Raw genomic sequence first — 13148 nt, forward strand, 5'->3', positions numbered from 1 at the left:
CGTGTTATTGTTAAAGTGCCGAATGGCGGGGCGAGAACTGATAGTTCCCGTCTCACCACCGCAATAGTAATCAATTGTATTCGCATCACCCCGGTTCTCTGAACTGGCTGTAATTTTAACAACCGGATCGGGAGAACCTAGGACAAATGGGCCCCCTTTCAGCCCTTGTCCCTGGGCACGTGCTCAGATTGCCCTCATTGTAATCCGCCCTTGCAGACTCTTTGTAAATAGATGTAACACATATCGGTTTTCTGCCAGATTTGCTGAGGCCAAATTCGCGGTGGAAATACACTACCGTTCAAAAGTTTGGGGTCACCCAGACAATTTTGTGTTTTCCATGAAAACTCACACTTATATTTATCAAATGAGTTGCAAAATGACTGGAAAATATAGTCAAGACATGGACAAGGTTAGAAATAATGATTTTTATTTGAAATAATAATTTTCTCCTTCAAACTTTGCTTTCGTCAAAGAATGCTCCATTTGCAGCAATTCCAGCATTGCAGACCTTTGGCATTCTAGCTGTTAATTTGCTGAGGTAATCGGGAGAAATTTCACCCCATGCTTCCAGAAGCCCCTCCCACAAGTTGGATTGGCTTGATGGGCACTTCTTGCGTACCATACGGTCAAGCTGCTCCCACAACAGCTCTATGGGGTTGAGATCTGGTGACTGCGCTGGCCACTCCATTACAGATAGAATACCAGCTGCCTGCTTCTTCCCTAAATAGTTCTTGCATAATTTGGAGGTGTGCTTTGGGTCATTGTCCTGTTGTAGGATGAAATTGGCTCCAATCAAGCGCTGTCCACAGGGTATGGCATGGCGTTGCAAAATGGAGTGATAGCCTTCCTTATTCAAAATCCCTTTTACCTTGTACAAATCTCCCACTTTACCAGCACCAAAGCAACCCCAGACCATCACATTACCTCCACCATGCTTGACAGATGGCGTCCTGGCACTCTTCCAGCATCTTTTCAGTTGTTCTGCGTCTCACAAATGTTCTTCTGTGTGATCCAAACACCTCAAACTTCGATTCGTCTGTCCATAACACTTTTTTCCAATCTTCCTCTGTCCAATGTCTGTGTGCTTTTGCCCATATTAATCTTTTCCTTTTATTAGCCAGTCTCAGATATGGCTTTTTCTTTGCCACTCTGCCCTGAAGGCCAGCATCCCAGAGTCGCTTCTTCACTGTAGACGTTGACACTGGCGTTTTGCGGGTACTATTTAATGAAGCTGACAGTTGAGGACCTGTGAGGCGTCTATTTCTCAAACTAGAGACTCTAATGTACTTGTCTTGTGGCTCAGTTGTGCAGCGGGACCTCCCACTTCTCTTTCTAGAAGAGCCTGTTTGTGCTGTCCTCTGAAGGGAGTAGTACACACCGTTGTAGGAAATCTTCAGTTTCTTGGCAATTTCTCGCATGGAATAGCCTTCATTTCTAAGAACAAGAATAGACTGTCGAGTTTCACATGAAAGCTCTCTTTTTCTAGCCATTTTGAGAGTTTAATCGAACCCACAAATGTAATGCTCCAGATTCTCAACTAGCTCAAAGGAAGATCAGTTTTATAGCTCATCTAAACAGCAAAACTGTTTACAGCGGTGCTAACATAATTGCACAAGGGTTTTCAAGTGTTTTCTAATCATCCATTAGCCTTCTAACACAGTTAGCAAACACAATGTACTATTAGAACACTGGAGTGATGGTTGCTGGAAATGGGCCTCTATACACCTATGCAGATATTGCATTAAAAACCAGACGTTTGCAGCTAGAATAGTCATTTACCACATTAACAATCTATAGAGTGTATTTCCGATTAATTTAATGTTATCTTCATTGAAAAAAACTGTGCTTTTCTTTCAAAAATAAGGAAATTTCTAAGTGACCCTAAACTTTTGAACGGTAGTGTATATGCCACGTTTAAATTCACAGTGTTTTTTTGCGCTATTTTTCACACTGAAACCACGCCAAAAAACAGATAAAAACGCCTCTGGAAAAAAACGCTCTTGGGAAAAATAAGTGTCAAATCAATGGGAGGCATTTTCGGCCATTTTTTAGTGCGTTTTCCGACGCGGTTTCCGCGTCAAGAAACTCTGTGTGAACTGGCCCTAAGGCAGATTTTTCCGCCTGCAAAAAAACTCTGTGTCAACTAGGCCTAAGGCCTTATTCACACAAACGTGTCCATTTTGCGTGCTTAAGAAACATAGCGTTTTTCTTGCGTTGCAGTTCCGTGTGGCATCCATGTGCGTCTGCATTTTCTACGCGCATAAGGTGGTTTTTTTCTTCCTCGTTACTTTAGCAACTGGTGCATGAAAAACACGGACAGCACACAGATGTCGTCCGTGTGCTGTCAGTTTTTTTCACACACCCATTGACTACAATGGGCTGCGTGGTGCGCAAAAACGCAGCAAAATAGGACATGCAGTGAGTTTCACTCAGCGGACACACGCTGCGTAAAAAACAACGCATGTCTGAATAGCCCCATTGAATTTCATAGGTCCGTGCTGTGTCCGTGAAAAAAACTGCCAGCACATGTGTGTACAACGGACACGTTCGTGTGAATAAGGCCTTAGGGTGTGTTCACACATAGTAGATTCTTTGCAGACATTTCTGTGAATCCCTTCCATACATATAAATGGGGTTATTTCTGCATCACGTGCATTAATTTCTGCAAACCCCTTTCAGATTATAGGATAGTCACAAAAATTTCTGCAACAAATCTGCAGCGTGTGAACATTGGAGTAGACCCATTTTTGGGCCACTTTTACAACAGAAAGTGTCTGTTGATTTAATGACTTTCCTTCCAAAATGACTTATATGTGGCGAATACCTTGTTTAACAATAGAGTAAAGACCTTTGCTATCCCCTTCACTTAGAAAAGAAAAAGTATTCATGGCGTAGTCCATATAAGCGTATTCCAAAAGGCTTAGGCTGTGGCTACTTTGTCCGGTAAAATGACGGACACCATAACGGACATTCAAGAGACCCTATTAGTCAATAGGGTCTAGTGGTTTCCACCATGCGACGGATCTGGCACTGCTGTCAATTTTGTTGTCCTGCTCCTACGATGGATCAGAACAATGGAAATGATAACGCAGATGTGAACAGAGCCTTAGGGTATGTTCACACAGCAACGTCCGGAACGGCTGAAATTATGGTGCTGTTTTCAGGAGAAAACAGCACCTTAATTTCAGCCGTAATGGCATGTTGAGGCGCTTTTTGCTGCGTCCATTACGGACGTTAAATGGAGCTGTTTTTCCATGGAGTCCATAGAAAACGGCTCCATTTACGTCTGAAGAAGTGACAGGCACTTCTTTGACGCGGGCGTCTTTTTTACGCCCGTCTGCACAGAACATCGTAAGACCCATTCTAATGAATGGGCAGATGTTTGCCGACGCTTTGGAGCCGCTATTAAGGACGTAATTCGGGGCAAAAACGCCCGAATTACGTCCGTAAATAGTGTGTGTGAACATATCCTTATAGACAACTATAGAATACTTGTGTTTTATTGTGTGAAAGGAGCCCTATCAATGCCCTACAGTAATGATACTGGCTGCTCCCTCTCCATCCAGGTTTAGGATTTATGCATCTCTATAGATTTTATTATACTACTATATATTTTCGTCCCATCATTAAATTTTAGTAGGAAAAATGGGAAAAAATGCACTTAATACATTAATGAATTTGTGAAAGCTAATAACAGATACAGCAAGCAGTGCTAGAACTTTGCATTGTTTCTTGCGTGGCATTTTGCACGCGCAAAAACCACTTGACAGCTGCGTGTGTCATCCGTGTATGATGCGCGGCTGCGTGATTTTCGCGCAGCCGCCATCATAGAGATGAGGCTAGTCGACGCCCGTCACTGTCCAAGGTGCTGAAAGAGCTAACTGATCGGCAGTAACTCTTTCAGCACCCTCGACAGTGAATGCCGAACACAATATCGAGAAACCTGTTAAAAAAAAAGAAAAAGTTCGTACTTACCGAGAACTTCCCTCCCGGCCGTTGCCTTGGTGATGCGTCCTTGGTGACGCGTCCTTGGTGACGCGCCTCTCTTGACATCGGGCCCCACCTCCCTGGATGACGTGGCAGTCCATGTGACCGCTGCAGCCTGTGCTTGGCCTGTGATTGGCTGGAGCTGTCACTTGAACTGAATTGTCATCCCGGGAGGTCAGACTGGAGGAAGAAGCCGGGAGTTATCGGTAAGTCAGAACTTCGTTTTTTTTTTACAGGTTCATGTATATTGGGATCGGAAGTCACTGTCCAGGGTGCTGAACCAGTTTAACTCTTTCAGCACCCTGGACAGTGACTATCTCCTGACATCGCGTACCGGAAATTTTTTTGCCGGGTTCGGCCAAAACGAGTTCGGCCGAACCCGGTGAAGTTCGGTTCGGTTGTCCGGGTTCGCTCATCTCAAAGACACTCCGTTTGGACGTTTGGAAACAGAAAAGCACGTGGTGCTTTTCTGTTTACATTCATCCTTTTGACAGCTGGTGCGCTGTTTCAGTCGGTTCGCACGGAAGTGCTTCCGTGCGACCTGCGTGGTTTTCACGCACCCATTGACTTCAATGGGTGCGTGATGCGCGGAATACGCGGAGATATTGAGCATGTCGCGCTTTTTGCGCAGCTGACAAACGCTGCGCAAAAAGCACGGACTGTCTGTACTGCCCCATAGACTTGTATTGGTCTGTGCGTTGCGCTTGTACACCAAGCGGCCCGCACGGACCCAATACACGCTCGTGTGAATCCCCCCTTACTGGGCGTATAGTCATACCGCAAGAAAATTCACGTGGCGAAAAAAATAGGTGTTTATTAACACAGACCCGAAAATCGCATGCAACGTTAGGACTCACACATTTTTGGGGCTGTGGTATTATTTTGCCACATGGATGTTGTCATGAATTTTCTTGTGGTGGACGTAAGGATCCGAAATTTGGGATTTTTGGGAAATTGTTGAATTCCTTTGAATTTTCTAAGTGAGTGCTGCAGGCGACCAAACCTTCCACTGGGAGAATAGTCCTGACACAATCTACTGTTTCTATCTCGTGTATTACTGGGGGTGATAACACTGCAGCGCCCTCCACCACCATCAGCACAACCGTGGCCCTTTGTCTGGAGACACCATGTTCCGGTGAGAGATGACGGATGGTCGGGAGACTCCCTGCCGTTCTTTGTCCCACACTCTTAATGAAGGGTCGGGGAGATTACCTCATCCTATGACCGTGTCACCAATCACAGGCCGGCTCGCCCGGCGCCGGGAGGCAGCAGGAAAAACCGGCTCCAATGAAAATATCTCCAGCGCGGTTTCCATGACAACACTGTTGTATATAACGCGCAGCCTTGGACCATGTGTTGCAGGTTCTCTTACACCGACCTCCTTAGAGTCGTACTGTAAGAAGGCATCCTTCTCCTTCCTCTCGCCCTCTTCTCTGAAGTCCTCAACCCGCAAACATGGTAAGAAGACGATGGGGTTCAGATACTGGAATTGGGGTGTGGATAGGGCGGATATACTAGCAGCGGGGTATGGATGGAGCTGACACACTGACAGGGGGACAACGACAAAGAGCGGTTTCGTCACTAGTCTCCTTGTGCTATGAGGCAGTTGCCATGGTGACAGCGGTGATCAATGCTGCGCTGCTGGATCTGTATGGTAAAGATGGCGCCCAGACTCGTATCTTGTACGTTCCTGGGACTATACTTGTCTGTGTGGAACCGCTATAAAGACATGACATTGTGTGAAGCCCTGCACCCCGCGCCCCAGTCCTCCAGACATGTTCCTCTGCCAGCACAGCTGCGGTCCTCACACTTCCCTGGAAACTGTCACCGTGCCGGGGGGGACACCAGCTGGCACGGCCAGGCTATAGGCTTATAACTCATTCTGTCATCTAGAGGGATAACTAGTAATTACTATAAACCATTATTATCTCTATATACATTTACATGGATGTAGATAATATGGGTTTAGTATATGTCGCTATGTGAATGGAGGCTTTGTCATCACCCCCTCCAGCTTGGGATCAGGGTGATGATAGATCTAGATACAGCAACTGGGATGAGTGGAATAATACTTTATTGTCAAGTATAACAATTCCATAGGCAGCAATCCTCAAATGGAAAAATGTAAAAACACTGGGATTAGCGCATATACAACACGAGATATATATAATGAAAACTTTCTCTATGTGATGGGCCTGATGTTTGACATTAGTAACTAGGTGATGGGGGCTGGGTACCGCAGAGAGTACCCCTCCCCCGCCGCCTGTCATGTCAGTGACTGCTGTAATGCTGCAGTGGGTGTGGTATAGACTATGTCAGTGTAGCTCATTGTTCCCATCCTCTGCATAGACCACAGTCTGGTGTTTGTATATTACATATCTGTATTACAAATTGTGATTGAGTTGGTATTACTACATTTCCTCCCAGCTTATCTCTCAAATATTTCCTTTTTCTGACATTTGTTTAGACATTCCCACAGTAAAGATCAAGTGCGATGTAAACACACAGTGGATTAAACCTGACACAACACTAAACAGTGACAATCTGTTCTTTGTCTCCTGTGCAGCGTGAGTGCATCTCTATACACGTTGGTCAGGCTGGTGTGCAGATTGGTAATGCCTGCTGGGAGCTGTACTGCCTGGAACATGGCATCCAGCCTGATGGGCAGATGCCCAGTGACAAGACCATTGGAGGAGGCGATGATTCCTTCAACACTTTCTTCAGCGAGACTGGAGCTGGCAAGCATGTCCCTAGAGCCGTGTTTGTGGACCTGGAGCCAACAGTTATTGGTGAGGACAATACAACAGCTCACTACAATGCCTCACAATACATAACTATATACACACACTGTAGGTTTCTATGCCGCGGCATCCTCCACCCTTTGCATTGCTGTTCCCAGTGGATGTAGTTCTCCTCTGTTGACTTTGTAATGAAACTAGGTATTCCTGCATTTACTAGAATGTTCACCAAAACAAACTTTATACATTGATTTTTACTGAAGTTAGTCTCAAAATCCTCTCAAATGTCTTATCTACTGTCACGTAGGGTTCGTGGACCCACTGGGCCGTACCGCCTTGGCGGTATGGCAGCTGGCCAACAGGGCGCAGGTCACAGTCTATAGTTCGTATAGGGTACCTGTGGCAGCTCGGACAGTAGCAACACAGGCTCGACTGGGACTAGGCAGCAGGCAGACGTTAGGCGTGAAGTAGTAGGACAGGCGTGGAATACAGCACAGCATGATAACAGCTCAGCACGGCACTTGACCAGGATAGCACAGGATACAGGAACAGGGAACACTGGAAACTGGAAAACACTAGGAGACCATTTGCTTAGACAAACTAGGATACAACAAACAACGCTCAGGCATGGAAGCAAGGGGCTGGGCCCTTCTTATAGTCCAGGGAACTTATGGGCTAATTTCACATTAAAGTCCCTTGCGCGCGCTGCACCTTTAAGAGCGGGCACGAGCGTGCATGTGCACCCTACGGGACCCATGGCTGCGGCCATCAGGTGAGTGAACCTGACGGCCCGCGGCCATGGACATGACATCTATTTCTATGAAGAGCAGTTATTAGGGTAGTTCTCCATCTACTAACACATTAGTCAGACATGTTAGAAGAACGCAATCTTGAAGGTGCCAATGAACCCCTCTTTCAGCTACCATGACAGGGGGTTTCAGCTGCCAGATAGCCACCATGTGACGTTCAGATGCAATTGGAGGAACATTCCTTTAATTAGATGATGACTGTGTGATGCTGCTTCATGTCTTGAGGCTTGTAGAGTAGTCTGCACTGAACATTACACAAGCCTTCAGCCATAACATAGAGGCCTCACTGCTGATATCATTTCGTTTTCCCCAATAAAGCTTCTGTTGATTTTGACACAGTATTGTCAATTATTTCCAGATGAGGTGCGCAATGGTACATACCGCCAGCTTTTCCACCCAGAACAACTGATCACTGGAAAAGAAGATGCTGCCAATAACTATGCTCGTGGTCACTACACTATTGGCAAGGAAATCATTGATCTGGTGCTTGACAGGATCCGCAAACTGGTTAGTGAAGGTTTATAATTTGATGGTGTTGTTATATAACTGTTGGCACATTAAAGGGTTCTGATTTTAATATGTTTGTCTTTTTTTCCTACAGGCTGACCAATGCACAGGTCTTCAGGGTTTCTTGGTCTTCCACAGCTTTGGTGGTGGCACTGGTTCTGGCTTCACCTCTCTTCTCATGGAACGTCTCTCTGTTGATTATGGAAAGAAGTCCAAACTAGAATTCTCCATCTACCCAGCTCCCCAAGTGTCCACTGCTGTTGTTGAGCCCTACAACTCCATCCTTACCACTCACACCACCCTTGAGCACTCAGACTGTGCTTTCATGGTAGACAATGAGGCCATCTATGACATCTGCCGAAGAAATCTAGATATTGAGCGCCCCTCTTACACCAATCTTAACAGGCTGATAGGTCAGATAGTGTCCTCTATCACAGCTTCACTTAGATTTGATGGAGCCCTGAATGTAGATCTGACAGAGTTCCAGACTAACTTGGTGCCCTATCCTCGTATCCACTTCCCTCTTGCCACCTATGCCCCAGTCATCTCAGCAGAGAAAGCCTACCATGAGCAGCTTTCTGTGTCTGAGATCACAAATGCTTGCTTTGAGCCAGCCAACCAGATGGTGAAATGTGACCCACGTCATGGTAAATATATGGCTTGCTGCCTGTTGTACCGGGGTGATGTGGTGCCCAAAGACGTTAATGCAGCTATTGCCACCATCAAGACCAAGCGTACCATCCAGTTTGTGGACTGGTGCCCAACTGGTTTTAAGGTTGGTATTAACTATCAGCCACCAACTGTGGTGCCAGGTGGGGATCTGGCCAAGGTACAGCGGGCTGTGTGTATGCTGAGCAACACCACTGCTATTGCAGAGGCCTGGGCTAGACTGGACCATAAGTTTGACCTTATGTATGCCAAGCGTGCCTTTGTGCACTGGTATGTAGGTGAGGGTATGGAGGAGGGAGAGTTCTCTGAGGCCCGTGAGGACATGGCTGCTCTGGAGAAGGATTATGAGGAAGTTGGTGTAGACTCTGTGGACGGAGAGGGCGAGGAGGAAGGAGAAGAATACTAAATGTCAAAATGGTGCTGCTTTTTACAGGGAACAATATAAGATCGAAAAAAATGCAAATTTATTTGCTCCACCAGTCTGTTTCTGTGTAGCAACTTTATGTTCTGATGTATTTTTGCTGCATTTAACTGTTCTGGTGCAAACCACTTGAAACACTTTATGACATCTCCATTGTGATGGATTTGTCAATAAAACATTCCCTGTCTTAAACATAATTATTTTGTGGTGTATTTCTTAATTCATATTTCATTCTAGTTTATTACATTCACAACTTATTCGCTGCATACAGAAGTCAGACAACATACTTCATAGCAGGATGTATGTGCTTGTGAAAGAGACAGTTTTGGTTTCATTTATTTTGTTAAATATATTCGAGCAAAACACAATTATATAGCCAACAATAACTCTATAGGACAAGCAGAAATAGCAAATAGTATAATTAATAAGCAAAGTAATGTATCTATCATCAGAATTACTCATAGTAAACTACATTAAAGAATAGATTAGGAGATTGCAGAGGCTGATAATACACATGCAGGACTGCAGAGTATTTAAAGAGACTCTGTCACCACATTATAAGTGCCCTATCACCTACATAAGGAGATCGGCGCTGTAATGTAGGTGACAGTAATGCTTTTTATTTTTAAAAAAACTATCTATTTTTACCACTTTATTAGCGATTTTAGATTTATGCTAATGAGTTGCTTAATGCCCAAGTGGGCGTATTTTTACTTTAGACCAAGGGGGCGTTGTACAGGGGAGTATATGACGCTGACCAATCAGCATCATGCACTCCTCTCCATTCATTTACTCAGCGCATAGGGATCCTGCTAGATCCTTATGTGCTGTTTTATACTAACACATTAACAATACCGAAGTGTTTAGACAGTGAATAGACATTCCACGGGATGTCTATTCACAATCCCTGCACTTCGTTACTGTTTCTATGGTAGTTACAGCAGAGAAAGCGTAATCTCGCGAGATCTCGCTGTAAATGACAGGTTACAACGAGATCACGCTTCCTCTGCTGTAACTACCATAGAAACAGTAATGAAGTGCAGAGATTGTGAATACACACCCCGTGCAATGGCCTTCGGGTTTGCCATCTATGGAAGGCAAGACCTAATACGATACCAACGATCGAACAGTTGGGCCTTGAAATCCCTAGTGGGATTAAAAAAAAAAGTTTCAAAAAAATTGACAAAAATAAAATAGTAAACGTTTCAAGTAATAAAATTAAAAATCGCTATTTTTCCCTTATCAAGTCCTTTATTATTATAAAAAAACGGCCTGAACTAAAATATATAACATTATTTATCCCACGCGGTGAACTCTGTAAAAAAAATAATTATTAAAAATACAATACCAGAATCGCTATTTTTTAGTCACTTCACCTCCCAAAAAATGTAATAAATAGGGATCAGAAAGTCAGATGTACCCAAAAATGGCACCAATAAAAACTACAGTCTGGTCCGAAAAAACAAACCCTCACACAGCTTTTTTAATGTAAAAATAAAAAAGTTATGGGTCTCGGAAAATATGTTTAAAAAGTGATTTTATCGTGCAAACCCATAAAACATAAAAAAAAATACGTAAAATCATCGACCCGCATAATAAATTAAATATGTCATTTTTAGTGCACGGTGGACGTCGTAAAAAAACAAAAAATAAATAACTACAGCATAATTTCTGTTTTTTGGTCACCACGCCTCCTAAAAAACAGAATAAAAAGTCATCAAAAACTTGCATGTGTCCCAAAAAAAATTAGTTTGTCCCTCAAAAAATAAGCCCTTACACTGCTCCGTCACAAAAAAAAAAAGTTCTGGCTCTCAGAATGTGCAGAGTGTTCCAAACGGGGGATAAGATCTGGCACCATTTATCAGTGCGACACTGGCCATATATCTGCGGATTATTATTTATTTACCGCATTATCATACCCTCTTATTATGCCCTGATGTACTCCGCACAGCTTACATATGCCCCCACATTATAAACTGAAATACCAGTAAAACCCCAGACAGAACTACTACCAAGCAAAATCTGCAGTCCAAAAGCAAAATGGCGCTCCCTCCATTCTGAACCCTACGGCGTGCCCAAACAGCAGTTTACGTCCACATATATGGCATCACCATACCCGGGAGAACCCGCTTAACAGTTTATGAGGTATTTGTCTTCAGTGGCAGAAACTGGGCACAACATATATGGTGCACTAAAATGCCATATCAGTGGAAAATTGCAATATTTACTTTGCACCATCCGCTGCGCATTAGTTTCGAATAAAAAAAACACCTGTGGGGGCAAAATGCTCACTACACACCTGAAAATGCCTTAAGTGGTGTAGTTTCCAAAATAGGGGTCACTACTTGGGGGTTTGTTTTACTATTTGACCTCAGAGTCGGGCTGGGCAATTAATCGAAAAATAATCTAAATCGAAATTCAGCGCAATTAATCACCGTCATCTTGCGAATTTCGATTTGATCAATTATTTTTGCCGGTTTAAACTGTATCTCCATCTTTAGGATGCAGATACAGTTGAATCCAATGGTAGAGTAGGGGACTGTAAGGTCCCTGCTCTACCATTCATTATGTATCGCTAGACGCGACGTGACGTCATTGCGCCTGTCTGAACCGAGCTGAACACATATCAGAGGAGCAGAGGAATCTCCTCCACTTCTCATTGGAATAGGGTTAGGGTATGTTCACACGCAGTGTTTTCAGGCGTAATTCGGGCGTTTTACGCCTCGAATTACGCCTGAAAAACAGTCCTAATACGCCTACAAACTTCTGCCCATTGCTTTCAATGGGAATTACGATGTTCTGTTCGCACAAGCCTTTATTTTACGCGTCGCTGTCAAAATACGGCGGGTAAAATGACGGCTCGTCAAAAGAAGTGCAGGAAACTTCTTGGGACGTTTTTGGAGGCGTTTTTCATTGACTCCATTGAAAAACAGCTCCAAAAACGGCCGTAAAAAACGCAGCGAAAAACGCGAATTGCTACAAAAACGTATGAAAATCAGGAGCTGTTTTCGTCTGAAAACAGCTCCGTATTTTCAGACAATTTTGGTCACTGCGTGTGAACATACCCTTAGGTGAGTAAGTATATTATTATTTTTATCAGACTATTGGGGTCGGTTGTGGGGGCATTATACAGCGTGGGGGCAGCTATGGGAAACTTTATACTGTGTGGGCTGCAGCTGTGGAGCATTACACTGTGTGAGAGCAGCTATATGGGCATTATACTTCGTGGAAGTCAGTTATGGGGCATTATACTGTGTGTTGCAACTATGAGGGGCATTATACTGTGTGGAGGGCAGTTATGGGGGGAATTATACGGTGTGGGGCAGCTATAGAGGCATTATACTGTGTGGAGGCAGTTATAGGGGCATTATAATGTGTGGGGGCAGCTACGGGGGATTATACTGTGTGGGGATCACTATGGGGGCAATATACTGTGTGGGGGCAGTGTCAGGGGGTATATTATATACTGTAGTATACAGCAGGCTCAGGGGATAAATATTAATTCAACGGCATAGAAAGCAAATAGGGGGCATGGCATACAAAAGGGGGTGTGGCCTAAACAATCGTAAACAACGTTACATGTTTAATTAATCGTGATTTTGATTTAGGTCATAATCGCCCAGCCCTGCAATTGTGGGCAAATGCTGTGAAAATCACCAAAATAGCCCTCAAATGCACATGGTGCTCTTCACTTCTGAGCCCTGTCATAAGTCCAGGAAAATGATAAATGCCTTGAGGGGTGTAGTTTCCAAAATACCACTTCTTAGGGGCTTCCACTGTACACTGGTACCTCAGGGGTTTTGCAAATGCGACATGGCGCCCAAAAAGCAATCCAGAAAAATCTGCATGCCAAATAGCGCTACTGCCTTTCTGAGCCCAGCCATGTGTCCAAACAGCAGTTTATGACCACATGTGGAGTATTGCCGTACTCGGAAGAGATTGCTTTACAAATGTTGGGGTGCTTTTTCTCCTTAATCCCTTGATAAAATGAAAAAATGCAACATTATTGGAAAAAAA

At 44.2% G+C, this 13148-nt stretch overlaps 1 protein-coding gene across 1 annotated transcript; it reads left to right on the forward strand.

Moving 5' to 3' along the window:
- Positions 1–5237: 5237 nt before the first annotated feature.
- On the forward strand, positions 5238–9328 carry LOC142742441 (tubulin alpha-1A chain-like). The gene is made up of 4 exons (XM_075852179.1): positions 5238–5445; positions 6554–6776; positions 7893–8041; positions 8136–9328. The coding sequence occupies exons 1-4, from the start codon at positions 5443–5445 to the stop codon at positions 9114–9116; spliced, it is 1356 nt and encodes a 451-aa protein (XP_075708294.1). The 5' UTR covers positions 5238–5442; the 3' UTR covers positions 9117–9328.
- Positions 9329–13148: the final 3820 nt, after the last annotated feature.

Source organism: Rhinoderma darwinii, chromosome 2, assembly GCF_050947455.1.
Source record: "Rhinoderma darwinii isolate aRhiDar2 chromosome 2, aRhiDar2.hap1, whole genome shotgun sequence".
Lineage (NCBI taxonomy): Eukaryota > Metazoa > Chordata > Amphibia > Anura > Rhinodermatidae > Rhinoderma > Rhinoderma darwinii.

What these genes read in the sequence shown, in the direction of transcription:
- LOC142742441 (XM_075852179.1), top strand. An exon ending in CCTGGAGCCAACAGTTATTG is followed by an intron (nt 6,777 to 7,892) that starts GTGAGGACAATA and finishes AATTATTTCCAG; the next exon opens with ATGAGGTGCGCAATGGTACA. An exon ending in TTGACAGGATCCGCAAACTG is followed by an intron (nt 8,042 to 8,135) that starts GTTAGTGAAGGT and finishes TTTTTCCTACAG; the next exon opens with GCTGACCAATGCACAGGTCT.